At 37.8% G+C, this 13,753-nt stretch overlaps 1 protein-coding gene across 1 annotated transcript in view; it reads right to left on the bottom strand.

Annotated features, from left to right (window-relative positions):
• Window positions 1–2,300: 2,300 nt before the first annotated feature.
• GNAI3 (G protein subunit alpha i3) overlaps window positions 2,301–13,753 on the bottom strand; it is a 33,034-nt gene continuing 21,581 nt past the window's right edge. The window contains exons 5-9 of the mRNA XM_083357809.1: window positions 7,258–7,386; window positions 4,096–4,225; window positions 3,432–3,585; window positions 2,743–2,954; window positions 2,301–2,654 (exon numbers count right to left, since the gene is read on the bottom strand). Of these exons, the coding sequence (XP_083213935.1) occupies window positions 2,764–2,954; window positions 3,432–3,585; window positions 4,096–4,225; window positions 7,258–7,386 (604 nt within the window). The 3' untranslated portion in view covers window positions 2,301–2,654; window positions 2,743–2,763. The remainder of the gene's footprint in view (window positions 2,655–2,742; window positions 2,955–3,431; window positions 3,586–4,095; window positions 4,226–7,257; window positions 7,387–13,753) is intronic.

Raw genomic sequence — 13,753 nt, 5'->3', positions numbered from 1 at the left:
TTCCTCATGCAGCTTCAAATAAATGTTAAGAGATAAAAAAATAAATTTGCATTAAAAAGTATGGGTGCGTGGTTGAAAAGTAATTTCTTCCGTTCCTCTTCATATTCCTTTTCCCCAGACATTCCTCTTCACATTTTCTTTTCAAAAATATCTGCTGTGATTCATATGCTGTTTACAAAAAACTGAAGTGGTGGTGGCTCAATACATTATTAATTCATACAGTATCTTTCCCTGATTTGAATACATATTCATGCTTATATGAAATTGGTCTTAAACCGATTAAGTAACCTGTAATATGTTCCCATTTTAAAAAAAAAATGTACATGTCAACCTTAGATGGTTGAGTTAATAGATTCATGCATTTATGAAGAGTGTTCTCCCACTGTACACTCAGAAACCTAGTAAGATATTTATTTTTAGCATCATATATATATATATATGATATATATGATATATATATATATATATATATATATATATATATGATATATGATATATGATATATATATATATATATATATATATATATATATATATATATATATATATATATATGTGTAGAACATTATCACTTTTTTTGCTAAAGTATTTGTAACAGTAGCAAGAGACCCAGGTTTGGTGTAGGGCAGGGGTAGGCAACCTCAGCTCTTTTATGACTCATGGACTTCAACTCCCAGAATTCCTCAGTCAGCCGAGGTTGCCTACCCCTGGTGTAGGGGGTTAAGGCACCAAACTAGAAACTGAGAGACTCTGAGTTCTAGTCCTGCCTCAGGCATGAAAGCCAGCAGGGTAACTTTGGGCCAGTCACTCTCTCTCAGTCCAACTCATCTCACAGGGTTGTTGTTTTTGTGGGAAAAATAGGAGGAGGAAGGATTTATTGGAGTTATTTACAAAAATAATAAAGCAGGATATAAATAAACCGTTACAATGTATCATTTCAAAATAGCCACTGTAATACTTTGTTGATGTGACAAATGATAAAAACTGACAACTGACTTGCCACCATTCTCAGATGTTATTATTACTCTTTGTAAAGGTTACTAGTACCAATAAAATGGTATTAAGTTGGTTCTGTTCTGTCAGCAACATCAATTTCACTAGTAGCTGGATTTGCCCACTGTTTTGCAATACCTTAACTCTGTTCTTAGGCAACACAGAGAGGGGGGGGGGAGGAAGGAAGGAAGGAAGGAAGGAAGGAAGGAAGGAAGGAAGGAAGGGAGGGAGAGAGAGAGAAAGAAAGAAAGAAAAAGAAAGAAAGAAAGAAAGGAAGGAAGGAAGGAAGGAAGGAAGGAAGGAAGGAAGGAAGGAAGGAAGGAAGGAAGGAAGGGTCTACCTCAATATTTGGTGCAGACTAATGAACTTTTGTCAAAGCAAGATATAACCCTACAACTATTTATATAACAGTTTAGCAATAGCAAATAATTAATCAGACTAACTAACATTTTAATTTGCAAAAGTCAGAAATGCAAGTAAGAAACTAACAAAGATTTGCATAAATGGCACCAATAAAGTTAGGAACTTGTAAGTTTTTTTAACTCACCATTTTAATATTGCCAATAACTACATCATCAGGTTGAAACTGTACATTAAAATTGGGAAAGAGTCTCAGTGTAATGGTTAAGCAAAGAATTACCCTTACTCTGCTTAATTTTCATTACAAGAAAAACAATGGCACACAGGAACTTGGCACCACATTTACATGCTGTTGGTACATTTCCAAAATCTCTTAAGGACAAAGGGCCCTGGTAAATGCAGAACAAATTCCACTGTCTACAAAACTCCCCACTGCTTTAAGACCAAACACATACACAACAATTAAGTGGTTGATACAGTAGCCCTGTAGCAGCATATATTCTCTCCCTCCAGCTCAGAATTTTACAAAGCACTTTGCTAACTGGTACTCACTTCAGAAATTTCATATAAGAATCAGATTTTATTTGCTACACCAGCTGCATACTCAGCAAATTGATACTCGGCATAAACCAGGCTAAATCCTCCCAACCCATAAGCCACACATAATTTGTTAAACCTGCTACAGGAAATCTACCTTTTAAGGAAGGGGAAAGCCTTATAGTATATGTAGCAGAATGTTGATGTAGTATATATTAGAAGTAAGCCACAGCTTTAGCCATAAGAATTCTAAGGCCCTTTTAAAGTAGTTGCAATACTAGCAAGTTCTGACCATACCAAGTATTAAAAATAAAAGGTTCCTGCTAAGAGGAATACTTTCTGCATGATCTGGTCACATCATGTGCATAGTTAAGTGTTTTTTTTTGTTTGCTTTTAAAATGTAAGATTCATTGCGAAGAAAATAAAATTTAATCAATATATAGTTTGATGGAAAAACTTTAAAAATAGAGCAATGATGACTTATTAAAGAAAGCTACATATTGAAGTTCTGGGATGAAAACTTCATAACAGCTGTACATATTTCAAATTATGCAATCCAAGTGATGCCTGGATGATAAAAAAAATCACACTTAACAATAGTTCCATTTTTTTTTTGGAATCTAACTTCACCATCCATACCAGTAAAATATCCCTAATATAGAAGATTGTGCTAAAGAATGCAAAGTTTTGCATGCTGTTTTCATTCTCCAGTCCTGTTCATGCTTGCAGCTGTCTCACAAGGGAGCAAAGAAACAGTCCACATCCTGAAAGGTAAAGAAGAAAATTCAAAAATTAGCACAAGTTCAAATGGCACATATTTGTGCAATGCTGAAGTTCAGGCTCACAATTTACCCTTTCTCTCTTTCTTTCCTTTCAGTACAGTCCACATTCCTTCAGATTGTTTTTAATTATGACATCTGTAACAGCATCAAACACAAACTGCACATTCTTGGTGTCAGTGGCACAGGTGAAATGCGTATAAATTTCCTTGGTGTCTTTTCTTCGGTTCAGATCTTCAAACTGGCACTGGATGTATGCAGCAGCTTCTTCATACGTATTAGAACCTAGAAAAATGACACCGAGCGTAAGAGCAGCTCTTAACGAATTACATCAAAATCTTCTCGAGCCCATCACCTTTAAAGCCCACAGTGCCCAACCACTTTACTCTGGAAAGTAAGACACACAGGGACTAACTCTGCTGCTGCTGTTTTCCAAATCTGATATTCAGAGGAATGCACCATCACGATCACCACTTTTAATGACTTTCCGAAAGTCCCCTTTCCCACAGTTAACTTTTTTTTCCAACGCTGTTGCAACCTTGAACCATTGTTAAAGGTATGGTTGTAAGTCGAGAACTACTGTATTCTTACTTTTCTTTCTTATTTTCCACATCATTTACTCTTTTTCTATTCTTTCATCTTTTAATTTAGATTAATTTTTATTCTTATAATTATCATCTTTAATGAAATTACTATAAAACACACACACACACACAAACACACACATGCTGACTTTCTGTTTTGCCTTAAGACAAATCTTACTTGGATACTCCGGATAGCAAATTGTTAGTGGACTCCTCCGTATCTTTTCCTCAAACAAATCCTTCTTGTTCAGGAAAAGTATGATTGACGTATCAGTGAACCACTTGTTGTTACAAATGCTGTCAAACAGTTTCATACTCTCATGCATTCGATTCTGAACAGAAAAAAGAACTAATGAAAGTCAGCATTGAGACTTCATATAATCAGCAACCCCAACCAAATTACTAGGGCAAATTTTGTCAAAAATAATCCCAACGTTAAAAGTAGAACCATCCCTTCAAACCTGCTAAATAATGTCTACATTTTTTTTCAAATGTTACAAAAAGCCTCTGAAATATCACTCTTTTTTTTTTGGCAGTTTTCTGTCAGGAACCATTTCTCCCCATGATTCTCAAATCATGTACGTAGATTTAAATGTTCACATTCAATTATGAAGAGGCAATTTTATTCTCCATAACCTCCCAACTTCAAATACATTCACTGCACAAATTATGGGAATGCAGACAAGAAAAGCTTGCCCCTATGCGCTAATGAAATATTACCATTTATAATGTTCGAGGAATAAAAATAGCAAAACATGGGCCATTTGATTAAATTATAGTGTAGTAAGGTGAATTTCTGTCGCAGTCCATATTATTTAGAATATAATTCTACAGCAACATACCATTTCTTCATCCTCAGCAAGGACAAGGTCATAATCACTGAGAGCTACGCAGAATATAATTGCGGTTACGCCTTCAAAGCAATGGATCCATTTCTTACGTTCTGAACGCTGACCACCAACATCGAACATCCTGGCAGAAAAATAAGGACTTGAAGATTCATTTAGCAAGAAAAAAAAACCCTAAATCCATCTGTTTAGTTATCACACAAATACACATGCACAATAGGGGCTCTTTAATAAGCTCGTAAATGATTTTGCCAGCCCTGAGATCTAAAAGTTCATTAAAATATCCACTGCTATATTAATTTTACCACAAAAATTATAAAAGGCCTTAATAACTTCTGTCTGAATCTGTTTGAACACATTACTTTATGTAAAGGTAAAGGTAAAGGTAAAGGTTCCCCTGCACATGCGTGCTAGTCGTTTCCGACTCTAGGGGCCGGTGCTCATCTCCGTTTCAAAGCCAAAGAGCCAGCGCTTGTCCGAGAACATCTCCGTGGTCATGACTAGACGCCAAAGGCGCACGGAACGCTGTTACCTTCCCACTGTAGTGGTCCCTATTTTTCTACTTGCATTTTTACGTGCTCTCGAACTGCTAGGTTGGCAGAAGCTGGGACGAATAACAGGCGCTCACTCTGTTACGCGGCACTCGAAATTCAACCCGCCAAACTGCCGACCATCTGATCGACAATCAGCGTCCTAACCCACTGAGCCACCGCGTCCCTCTTACTTTATGTAGCATTGGCTATTTTGATGCTATTTTTGCTTAATCATCAAATGCTAAATCATTATTTTTCATTTAGTGCTATAAAGGGAGGGGGGAAGACTATGATATAAAAATAGGATGACGGAAATAACATAATTACATTGTTCTAAAAAGCTCTGATACAAACCATATCCCTTTAAGCCCTCTTTCCTCCAGGCTCAAGCTTTTGTAACCTTTTGAGGCCTTATCATGAACACAGTAGATACTACACAAATAAAATAGTTAAGCTTTTTGTTCCAAGTGCTCAGGGCAGAACCAGCAAAAGCTGGCAGTGAAGAAACAATACTGACTGGCATTTCTTTACTACTTGACATTGTAGAGCTGGACACGGAAATATCTAGGCCTCCCACGAAAAAGTTACACCTAAGGTAAAAAGGTAAAGGTTCCCCCGCACATGCGTGCTAGTCGTTTCCAACTCTAGGGGCCGGTGCTCATCTCCGTTTCAAAGCCGAAGAGCCAGCGCTTGTCCGAGGACGTCTCCGTGGTCATGTGGCTGGCATGACTAGATGCCAAAGGCGCACGGAACGCTGTTGCCTTCCCACCGTAGTGGTCCCTATTTTTCTACTTGCCTTTTACGGGCTTTCGAACTGCTAGGTTGGCCAACACCTAAGGTAGATTATGCCAAAAATACTTGCCCCTCATTAAAAGAGAGAGAAAGAAAAAAAAATAAAAACAAGGGTAACTGAAGAAGAGCTTCAATGCTTTTTCAGTGGAATAGACTGAAAAGATTCTGCAGTACATAAATTACGCTGCATCTATGTTGTTTTCAGTACATATAATTCATAAACTCTGTCTCGTTCATCTTTGATGCAAGATTATCATCTCATTATACACAAGGGGTACACAAGGGTAGCAGAGGCTCAGCCACAGTGATTTTTCCACAGCTGATTATTATCTACAAGAGAGTCCTTGACTTATGATCACAACTGGCACCAGAACCTCCATTGCTAAGTGATGCAGTGGTTAACTGAATCAAGCCCATTTTACAACCACAGTTGCCGCAGTTGTGAAGTGAATCGCCACAGTTGAGTAAATTGTTGAGTAAATCATTAAGCGAGTCCGGCTTCTCCCATTGACTTTGCTTGTCCGAAGACTTCTGGGAAGGTTGTAAATGGAAATCACATGACCTGAGACACTGTGGAACCATTGTAAACGCTGCCAGTTGCTGAGCCTCAACGTTCTGATCACGTAACTGTGGGGGATGTTACAATGGTCATGTGATGATAAGTCACTTTTTTCAGTGCTGCCATAAATCAAACAGTCATTAAACAAATGGTTATAAGTCGAGGACTCCCTATTGCAATTTCAAGCAATACTTTACCCAATCCCAATTTCTTTAGGTTTACTTTTAGACTTTTATTACAGCTTTAACATTATAATCAGCAAGATAAGTGTGGCGAATGACGGGGAACTATTTGGCTTGAACAGAACCTTAAGCTGGCGTGAAAAGATGACTGTGAGAAATTCAGTCAAAGGAACTACTACCTAAGTCTAACTAAATAGCACCAGGAAGAGTGGCAGCCTGACAGACGTGAGTATGCCCTATGGTTTCACCATTTGGTTCTTAGACTATCTAACACTTTGGAACTCCAGGAACTGTGAAAGCAAAGGTTTCTTATCCCACCATGAAGCATGAGGATGCTGTGCACCAGGAATAACATGAATTTCTTATTGTTCGCATTCAATCTACATTTTGTTGTATTTTACAAATCAGATCCAGTAGTAGCAGAGCCCAGATGTTTGAAAGTATACAAAAAGAAAACATCACAAGTCCTATAAGGATCAATCAGGAGACGAAGTGGCAAACTACATGGAGCTACATGGTTAATATGTCATTCCGTCATGACATAAATAATTAGGTGTATCACAGTGGAAAATAACACAGCCCCATTCTACATCAAGCACTTTTAAGCATTTAAATAATTATGCATGCTCCTTGCCAATGTTCTCTACTATTGACTGGTTAATGCTATGTCTATTGTTTTGCTGAGAAAGCCATGCATTGTTCAGAGAGCCATGTTAATTTCAACTCCCACTGCAACACCAGAAAATAAATGCATGGCAAATTATAAAGTCTCTATGTGGGGCTTTTGTATTTTACACTTCCAATCAACAATATAAAACAGAAGCCAGTATACCATTAGTATACATGCTCCTGTAAAGCAAGGATTCTGTACCTGTGTTTGTGATCCCCACATAAAAGCAGCTGAAAAGAATGAAACAATGAAAATAAAAACGTGGATTTATCAAGAATCACTAGTAACAGAATCGGAAAGATACGTGAGCCAAAGTCAAAGACTGTACCACAAGTGCAGAAGAGCAATAAATTTTACACCAAGAAATTGTGGTTTAATAGTATACATAAATGGCAGCCTGCAACTCTTAATGCCACTTACTTGAAGTACAAGTCCTTGAAGGTGAAATGTGTTTCTACAATGCCTGTAGTTTTCACTCTGGTTCGCAGAACATCTTGTTGGGTTGGAATGTAGTTCTGTTGGGATATTCTGTCCAAATCATTTAGGTAGCTAAAAAAGAATGGGAATGAAGAGGGGACAAGAAAAGGGAAGAAAATATTTAGGAACATTTTGCAAACTGATACTTTAATACAGCATACGTTCTATAATTCTATGTTAAGCTATGTCTTAGTTCAAAGTTCTAATTTAAACGTATTTAAACTAGAATCAATGGTCATAATTTAGGTTCTTATAGGAAGCCTAGATAGAGATCTGCTTTAAAATATAATTTATAAAACAGCAGTCCAATACTTCACGCAAAACCCTGCTGAAGATGTTACCTACTTTGGTAATGAAATGTCCAGGACCTAAACAACAAGCTCGGAGAACAGACCATTGCCAAAACCTACAACCTGAGCTACAAATATTAACAACAATTTCTAGTCCAATAGTTTCCAGAACCCATACTGTAGTTCTCTATTTTTAAAGAAATTAGGATCTTGTATGCCTAGTATCAATGTACTTTCTATTTTTATTATTATTTAGATCAGAGAGAATCAGCTAGCTGTAGTTGTTGGATTCCAACTCTCACTACTCCAAGCCAACAAGGGGAATGGGAGTTGTAGTGTAACAAGATTTCTATGCCTATAGGTTGCCTGTTTGTAAGTTAAATATCAAAAAACAACCTTACCTTTGTACTCTTCAAAACAAGTACATTCATGGTGCCACACAAAAACAATTATAGTAGTATATTTCTTCTGTTGTTTAAATTCTCACAGATATTCAACTGCCCCCATGTTCACTTACAAGAAGACGCCACCTATACTCCAAGTTCCAGTGTTCAGTGGGAAAGTCTTTGTCATAACAAGCATTAAGAATATTATTCTTCTCTATTTAAATGTTCAAGGTCTTTCTCTATATTTTTGAGATGCTTCCAGTTTACCCTTTTAAAGTTTTTCACTTTTTTCCTACTTTCTCTCTCCTGGCTTGTTGCCTTCTTATTTCCTCATGTCCTAAACTCTTACATATGAGATGATGAATCTTATATTCAGTTATCCACAAACAGTTACAAGTTATTTAAGAAATGTGGTGCAGAAAGAATGGACAATGACTTCTATCAGAGTGAGGAAAGGGAAGAACAACATGCACAAACGGAAAATGCAATCCTGCCGATCTCTTATTATAAACACTATGCACAGCCAGAGCTACATACCACTGCCTGATGAAAGAAACTTCAGAGAAATCAGGAACTGGGTGTAATGCAGTGTTTAAGAACACAAAAGATGAACAAAATCCTCTGTTAAAATCTCACTAAGACACAATTTATCTAGGAAGCTTTAAGAAGTCTCAACTAGGACTCACATAATAGCCTATATTACAGTTATATTCCTAACTTTTAGGATTACCAAATACATACCGTCTATGAATTTCTTAGACAATGTAGAATAAAAATAGTATGAACATCAGATATATGGGCATTGGGTGTTAATATAAGGACCATTTACCAGACACCAAAGTTTGCAGTTATATCTACATATGTCTTAAAGCAGAGGTCCCCAACCTTTTGGGCACTAGGGACCAGTCCCACAAAGAGGATTTTCTGCAGACTGGAGGGTGCGTGGTTCTGTGTGCTGCCTGCATCCTGCGGATGGGGCTTTGCTTGTTCGTGTGGACCGTTTGCTGTGGCCCGGTACTGGTCCACGGACCGGGGGTTGGGGACCCCTGTCTTAAAGAACGAACAGATTTCTGTCTAACCAAAGATCGTATACCTTCAATTGTCTTTACCATTTAGTGAAGAAACATTTTGGGACCACAGCTTTAAACAATTAAATTATATAATGAAGTAAAAGTTAGCAGCTGAGATTCGATGCATGTTCTGAATTTCAGTGTGTATTTTCGGGGTGATCTAGAGTGCTGGGGGCTTACAAATAAGTCATATGTTCTACGTTCTACAACCATTTGTCTGAAATGGTATACGGTATAGGACAGGGGTAGGCAACCTTGGCTCTTTTATGACTCGTGGACTTCAACTCCCAGAATTCCACTAGTCATAAAAGAGCCAAGGTTGCCTACCCCTGGTATAGGATCGCGTGCTTGAGCAGGGGATTGGACTAGAAGACTTCCAAGGTCCCTTCCAACTCTATTATTCTATGTTCTATGACCAGACTTGCACAAACTAAATGGAAGCACTGTTACAAGCATGGATCTTTCCTGCTAGCTAGTGCCTTTCAGCATAGCATGTAGTACAGGTAGTCCTCGACTTACAACAGTTCATTTAGTGACCATTCAAAGTTACAATGGCACTGAAAATAGTGACTTATGACAGTTTTTCACATGACCGTAGCAGTATCCCCATAGACACACGATCAAAATTCAGATGGTTGGCACCTGGTTCATCTTTATGACGGCTGCACTGTCCCAGGGTCATGTGAGCACCTTTTGCGACCTTCTGGCAAGCAAAGTCAAGGGGGAAGCCAGATTCACTTAACAACCGTGTTACTAACAAATGCAATGATTCACTTAACAACTGTGGCAAGTGAAGTCATACAATGGGGCAAACTCACTTAATAAATGTTTCACTTAGCAACCTAAATTTTGGGTTCGATTGTGGTTGTAGCTCAGTGATTACCTGTAGTGTATTAACGGCCTTTGGGGAATGTGTGTTAATGCACTTCAGTAGTTTTACTTGTTATTTTACATGTATAACATTTCAGAATAGAAAGTGTTTCATTTAAAGGTGACAGACAAGCTAAAATTGACCAATCTGATACGGAATACAGTAGTATTCAATTCAGTACAGTACTGAGGTAGTCCTCAACTTTGGACCACTTGCTTAGTGACCGAATGAAGTTACAAAAGTTCCAAAAAAGATACTTACAACTCAGGTTCAAAATTTTAATAGCTCCGCCCCCTGCCCCTAGTCACATTTCAGGCACTTGGCAATTGGGCTGCATTTATGGCTGTTTGCAGGATCACACGGTCATATAATGGCATTTACTTTTTTTGCTGAAAACCAGTGTTTACTTCTGGTTTCCAGCAAAATAACACGTATTGCAAACAATGGATTTGCTAAATGACTATGGATTTGTTTAATGACCAGGTGGTTTACTTAATGAGCACTACAAACAAATGTCATAAAACTGGATGACCCACTTAACAACCTGTATTAATAAAACCTAAGTCAACAATGTATGAAAAAAATCATACATCTTTTACTGATATATATATATATATATATATATATATATATAAAATTTTTTATTTTTTTTATTTTATTTGTATACCGCCCTTCTCCCGAAGGACTCAGGGCAGTGAACAGGGCAATACATGTTAAAAAGACAGAATACAAAAATTAAAAAAGATTAAACAAGTGCCCAGAACTCTTAGATAGATTAAAACGCATTTAAAAGTAATAAAAACCCAACCCCCTCCCATCAGGCCAGGCCAGCTTGTTCAAAAAGATACGTCTTTAGATCGCGCCGGAAGGAGCGAAGGTCGGGCGCCATCCGGACCTCAACCGGAAGATGGTTCCATAAATCCGGCGTGCCCACAGAGAACGCCCTCCCCCTGGGGGCCACCAGTCGGCATTCTTTGACCGGTGGCACCCTGAGGAGACCCTCTCTGTGGGAGCGTATTGGGCGGAGGGAAGTTGATGCCGGCCGCAGGTGCTCCCCAAGGTATTCCGGACCCATGCCATGTAGGGCTTTGTAGGTCAATACCAGCACACAAGTAAAATTACTGATTTCATTCATGAGGGAAGTTGCACATTATAACCGAACTCTATGGTACTGCAAAGTTTGAGAGTCTGTACAGTGATCTTTTGATGTGCAATTCATTATGGAAATATTATTTAGCATTTTGACACCATGGCCTAGATATATCTTAGTTCTCTTTATTTTTTCTTTAATCAGAATGGTCCATCTTGCCAGAAATGCTTGAAAGAAAAGCACAATTGTCTAGCAATGTGACTATTCTACAGCTGGGGGGGGGGAATGTAACTTTACTAGTTACAATGAAACCCATTCCAACCTATTCCTTCTGTCCACCCGTTATTTGATCATACTGTATGTACATACCAGAAAATCAGAATATAAGTCTACTTTATGTCTTCCCTTATCCTTATCTCTCTCTCTCTCTCTCTCTCTCTCTCTCTCTCTCTCTCTCTCTCTCTCTCTCTCTCTCTCTCTCTCTCTGTGTGTGTGTGTGTGTGTGTAGGTTTATGATCAACTCACAATCAAGAGTTTTTCTAAAACAATACCTTCCTTTATGCCATTTGAAAACAGATTCTGAAGAGGGAGAAGTAATATATGCAGCATCCACTATCATGATAATGAATAAAGTTCAAAGCAATGTTTTTGAAGAAAAAAATATTTTACATATTAAATCTACCTTAGTTGATTCCACAGTAACTTTAAAAGAATAAAAAAGAAATCAATACTACTATAACAAAATAGCAAAAGCAATACTCTGCAACTGAAAGCATTTGGAAATTTCAGAATTCAATTTAAGGATATATATTTAGGCCTATAAAATTTCTGCAGGCATATTCCTAACTAGGATTATTGTCAGAATAAAATAAAGGGAGCATATGGTTGAAGAAAGGCTGGGACAAGTAGCAGGTTAAGTAGACGTAGGCTCAAGTATACCCTATTGTGATTCACCCAGCCATATGAAACAAACAAGTGTCACTGCTAGGTTGCAGTTTCAGGAGCAACTGACCCACTTATTCGAACAAGCTGGCCTGGCCTGATGGGGAGTTAATTTAGGGTTTTAAATATTTGTATATTTTATTGTTTTATTTTGGGCATTAATTTAATACTATTTTATTTATTTATTTATTTATTTTATTTTATTTCCATTTATATCCCGCCCTTCTCCGAAGACTCAGGGCGGCTTACAAGCTTAGCAGTAGCCTTCATTCTATGTATATGCCTGCTTATTAGGGCTTTCACACACCCCCTAAGCGGCATTATTACAAAGTCAGCTTAATTGCCCCCAACAATCTGGGTCCTCATTCTACCTACCTCGGAAGGATGGAAGGCTGAGTCAACCTTGAGCCTGGTGGGATGCGAACCTGCACTAATTGCAGGCAGCTGGTGTTACTTAAGGAGGCATTAGCCCACTGCTCCACCAAGGCTCTTTAACTTTTGTATTTTTGTATTTTTATTATATGCCCTGTTCACCGCCCTGAGTCCTTCGGGAGAAGGGCGGTATAAAAATTTAATAAAAACTAAAAACTAAAAAAACTAAAATAGCTTGATGCATAATTTGGACTATGTCTGAACACAATCCAAGTTTCTGAAATCTAACCCCAACAGCCATTAGATGATTCCAGCTTAGTTGTATGATTCTAGATTTCAGAAAAATGTCAACAACTTCCAGCACAAAACATTTAACCTAGACCCTTTAATGCCCACTATATCCCCACCTGTTTCTTAAGTCTTTAAATCATCAAAGAAATTTTAAACTCACTGTATAACTGTTTCACTGTTGAGGCATATTCTTAATTATAGATTTGATATTAATTAATTCCATTGTAGGGAGGGCAGAGTATGCTTACCTCCACTAAAAAACAATAATCTTTTTTTAAAACAATATTAGAATAGTTACATCATTCACATTTAATACTCTGGCTTCTATTAGAAAGAATACACTGATAGCATCTTGTCCTGCTTAAAAACTAAACAACAGACAAGCAAGCTGACAATTTAACCAAAGTTCAAGCCTCACAAGGTCTAAAACAAATTGCCTGGCATAAAAACACAAGAACTTTTCCAAGCCCTAAAAACAGCTTAGAGCTAAACATTTAACCCACAAGGGCCTGTGGATTGTTTCAATATATGATCTATGTCCTCTACTGCAGGGGTCTTCAAACCTGGTCCTTTTATGACTTGTGGACTTAACTCCCAGAATTCCTCAGCCATCGTGCCTGGCCGTATATAGCAGAACTATCAGTTTAGAGCAGATTAGGTTTTCAGAAGCAAATGGAATAAAACTAACATAGCAATTATCAACTTTTTTGCCCCTCATGTTTCATATCCTGGAGGATTACAGTGCTAATAAAACCTTTTGTTGACTTCAATTTAGAGAAACCATAGATCCTGAAACTCTACACACACACACACACAAAAAGAAACCTTGGTAAAGTAACTGGAACCTTTACAAACCATTATTTCAAGAAAGATTAAAATCCCTGACAGTTTGGACCCCATTACAGCTGCTTCAAGAAAGAAGAGAAGTATAGCAATGGGCAACCCAAAACATTCCTAATGATCCTAGTCAGTTTCATACCACTTTACAGGAGTTCTCTCTTCCACCTAAATGAATGTGAAGTCATGAAAGAGGTAGAGATACTGCAGAACCATAGTTGGATACACACAGAAGAGCCTTTAGGCTTGGTGGACTCCTCCTTTCTTCCAGCACTCTCCCTCCTTCAAAA

Source organism: Vipera ursinii, assembly GCF_947247035.1.
Source record: "Vipera ursinii genome assembly, chromosome: 3".
Classification (NCBI taxonomy): Eukaryota; Metazoa; Chordata; class Lepidosauria; order Squamata; family Viperidae; genus Vipera; species Vipera ursinii.
Note: the sequence above shows the minus strand (reverse complement) of the source record. Positions and strands in the feature narration are given on the sequence as shown.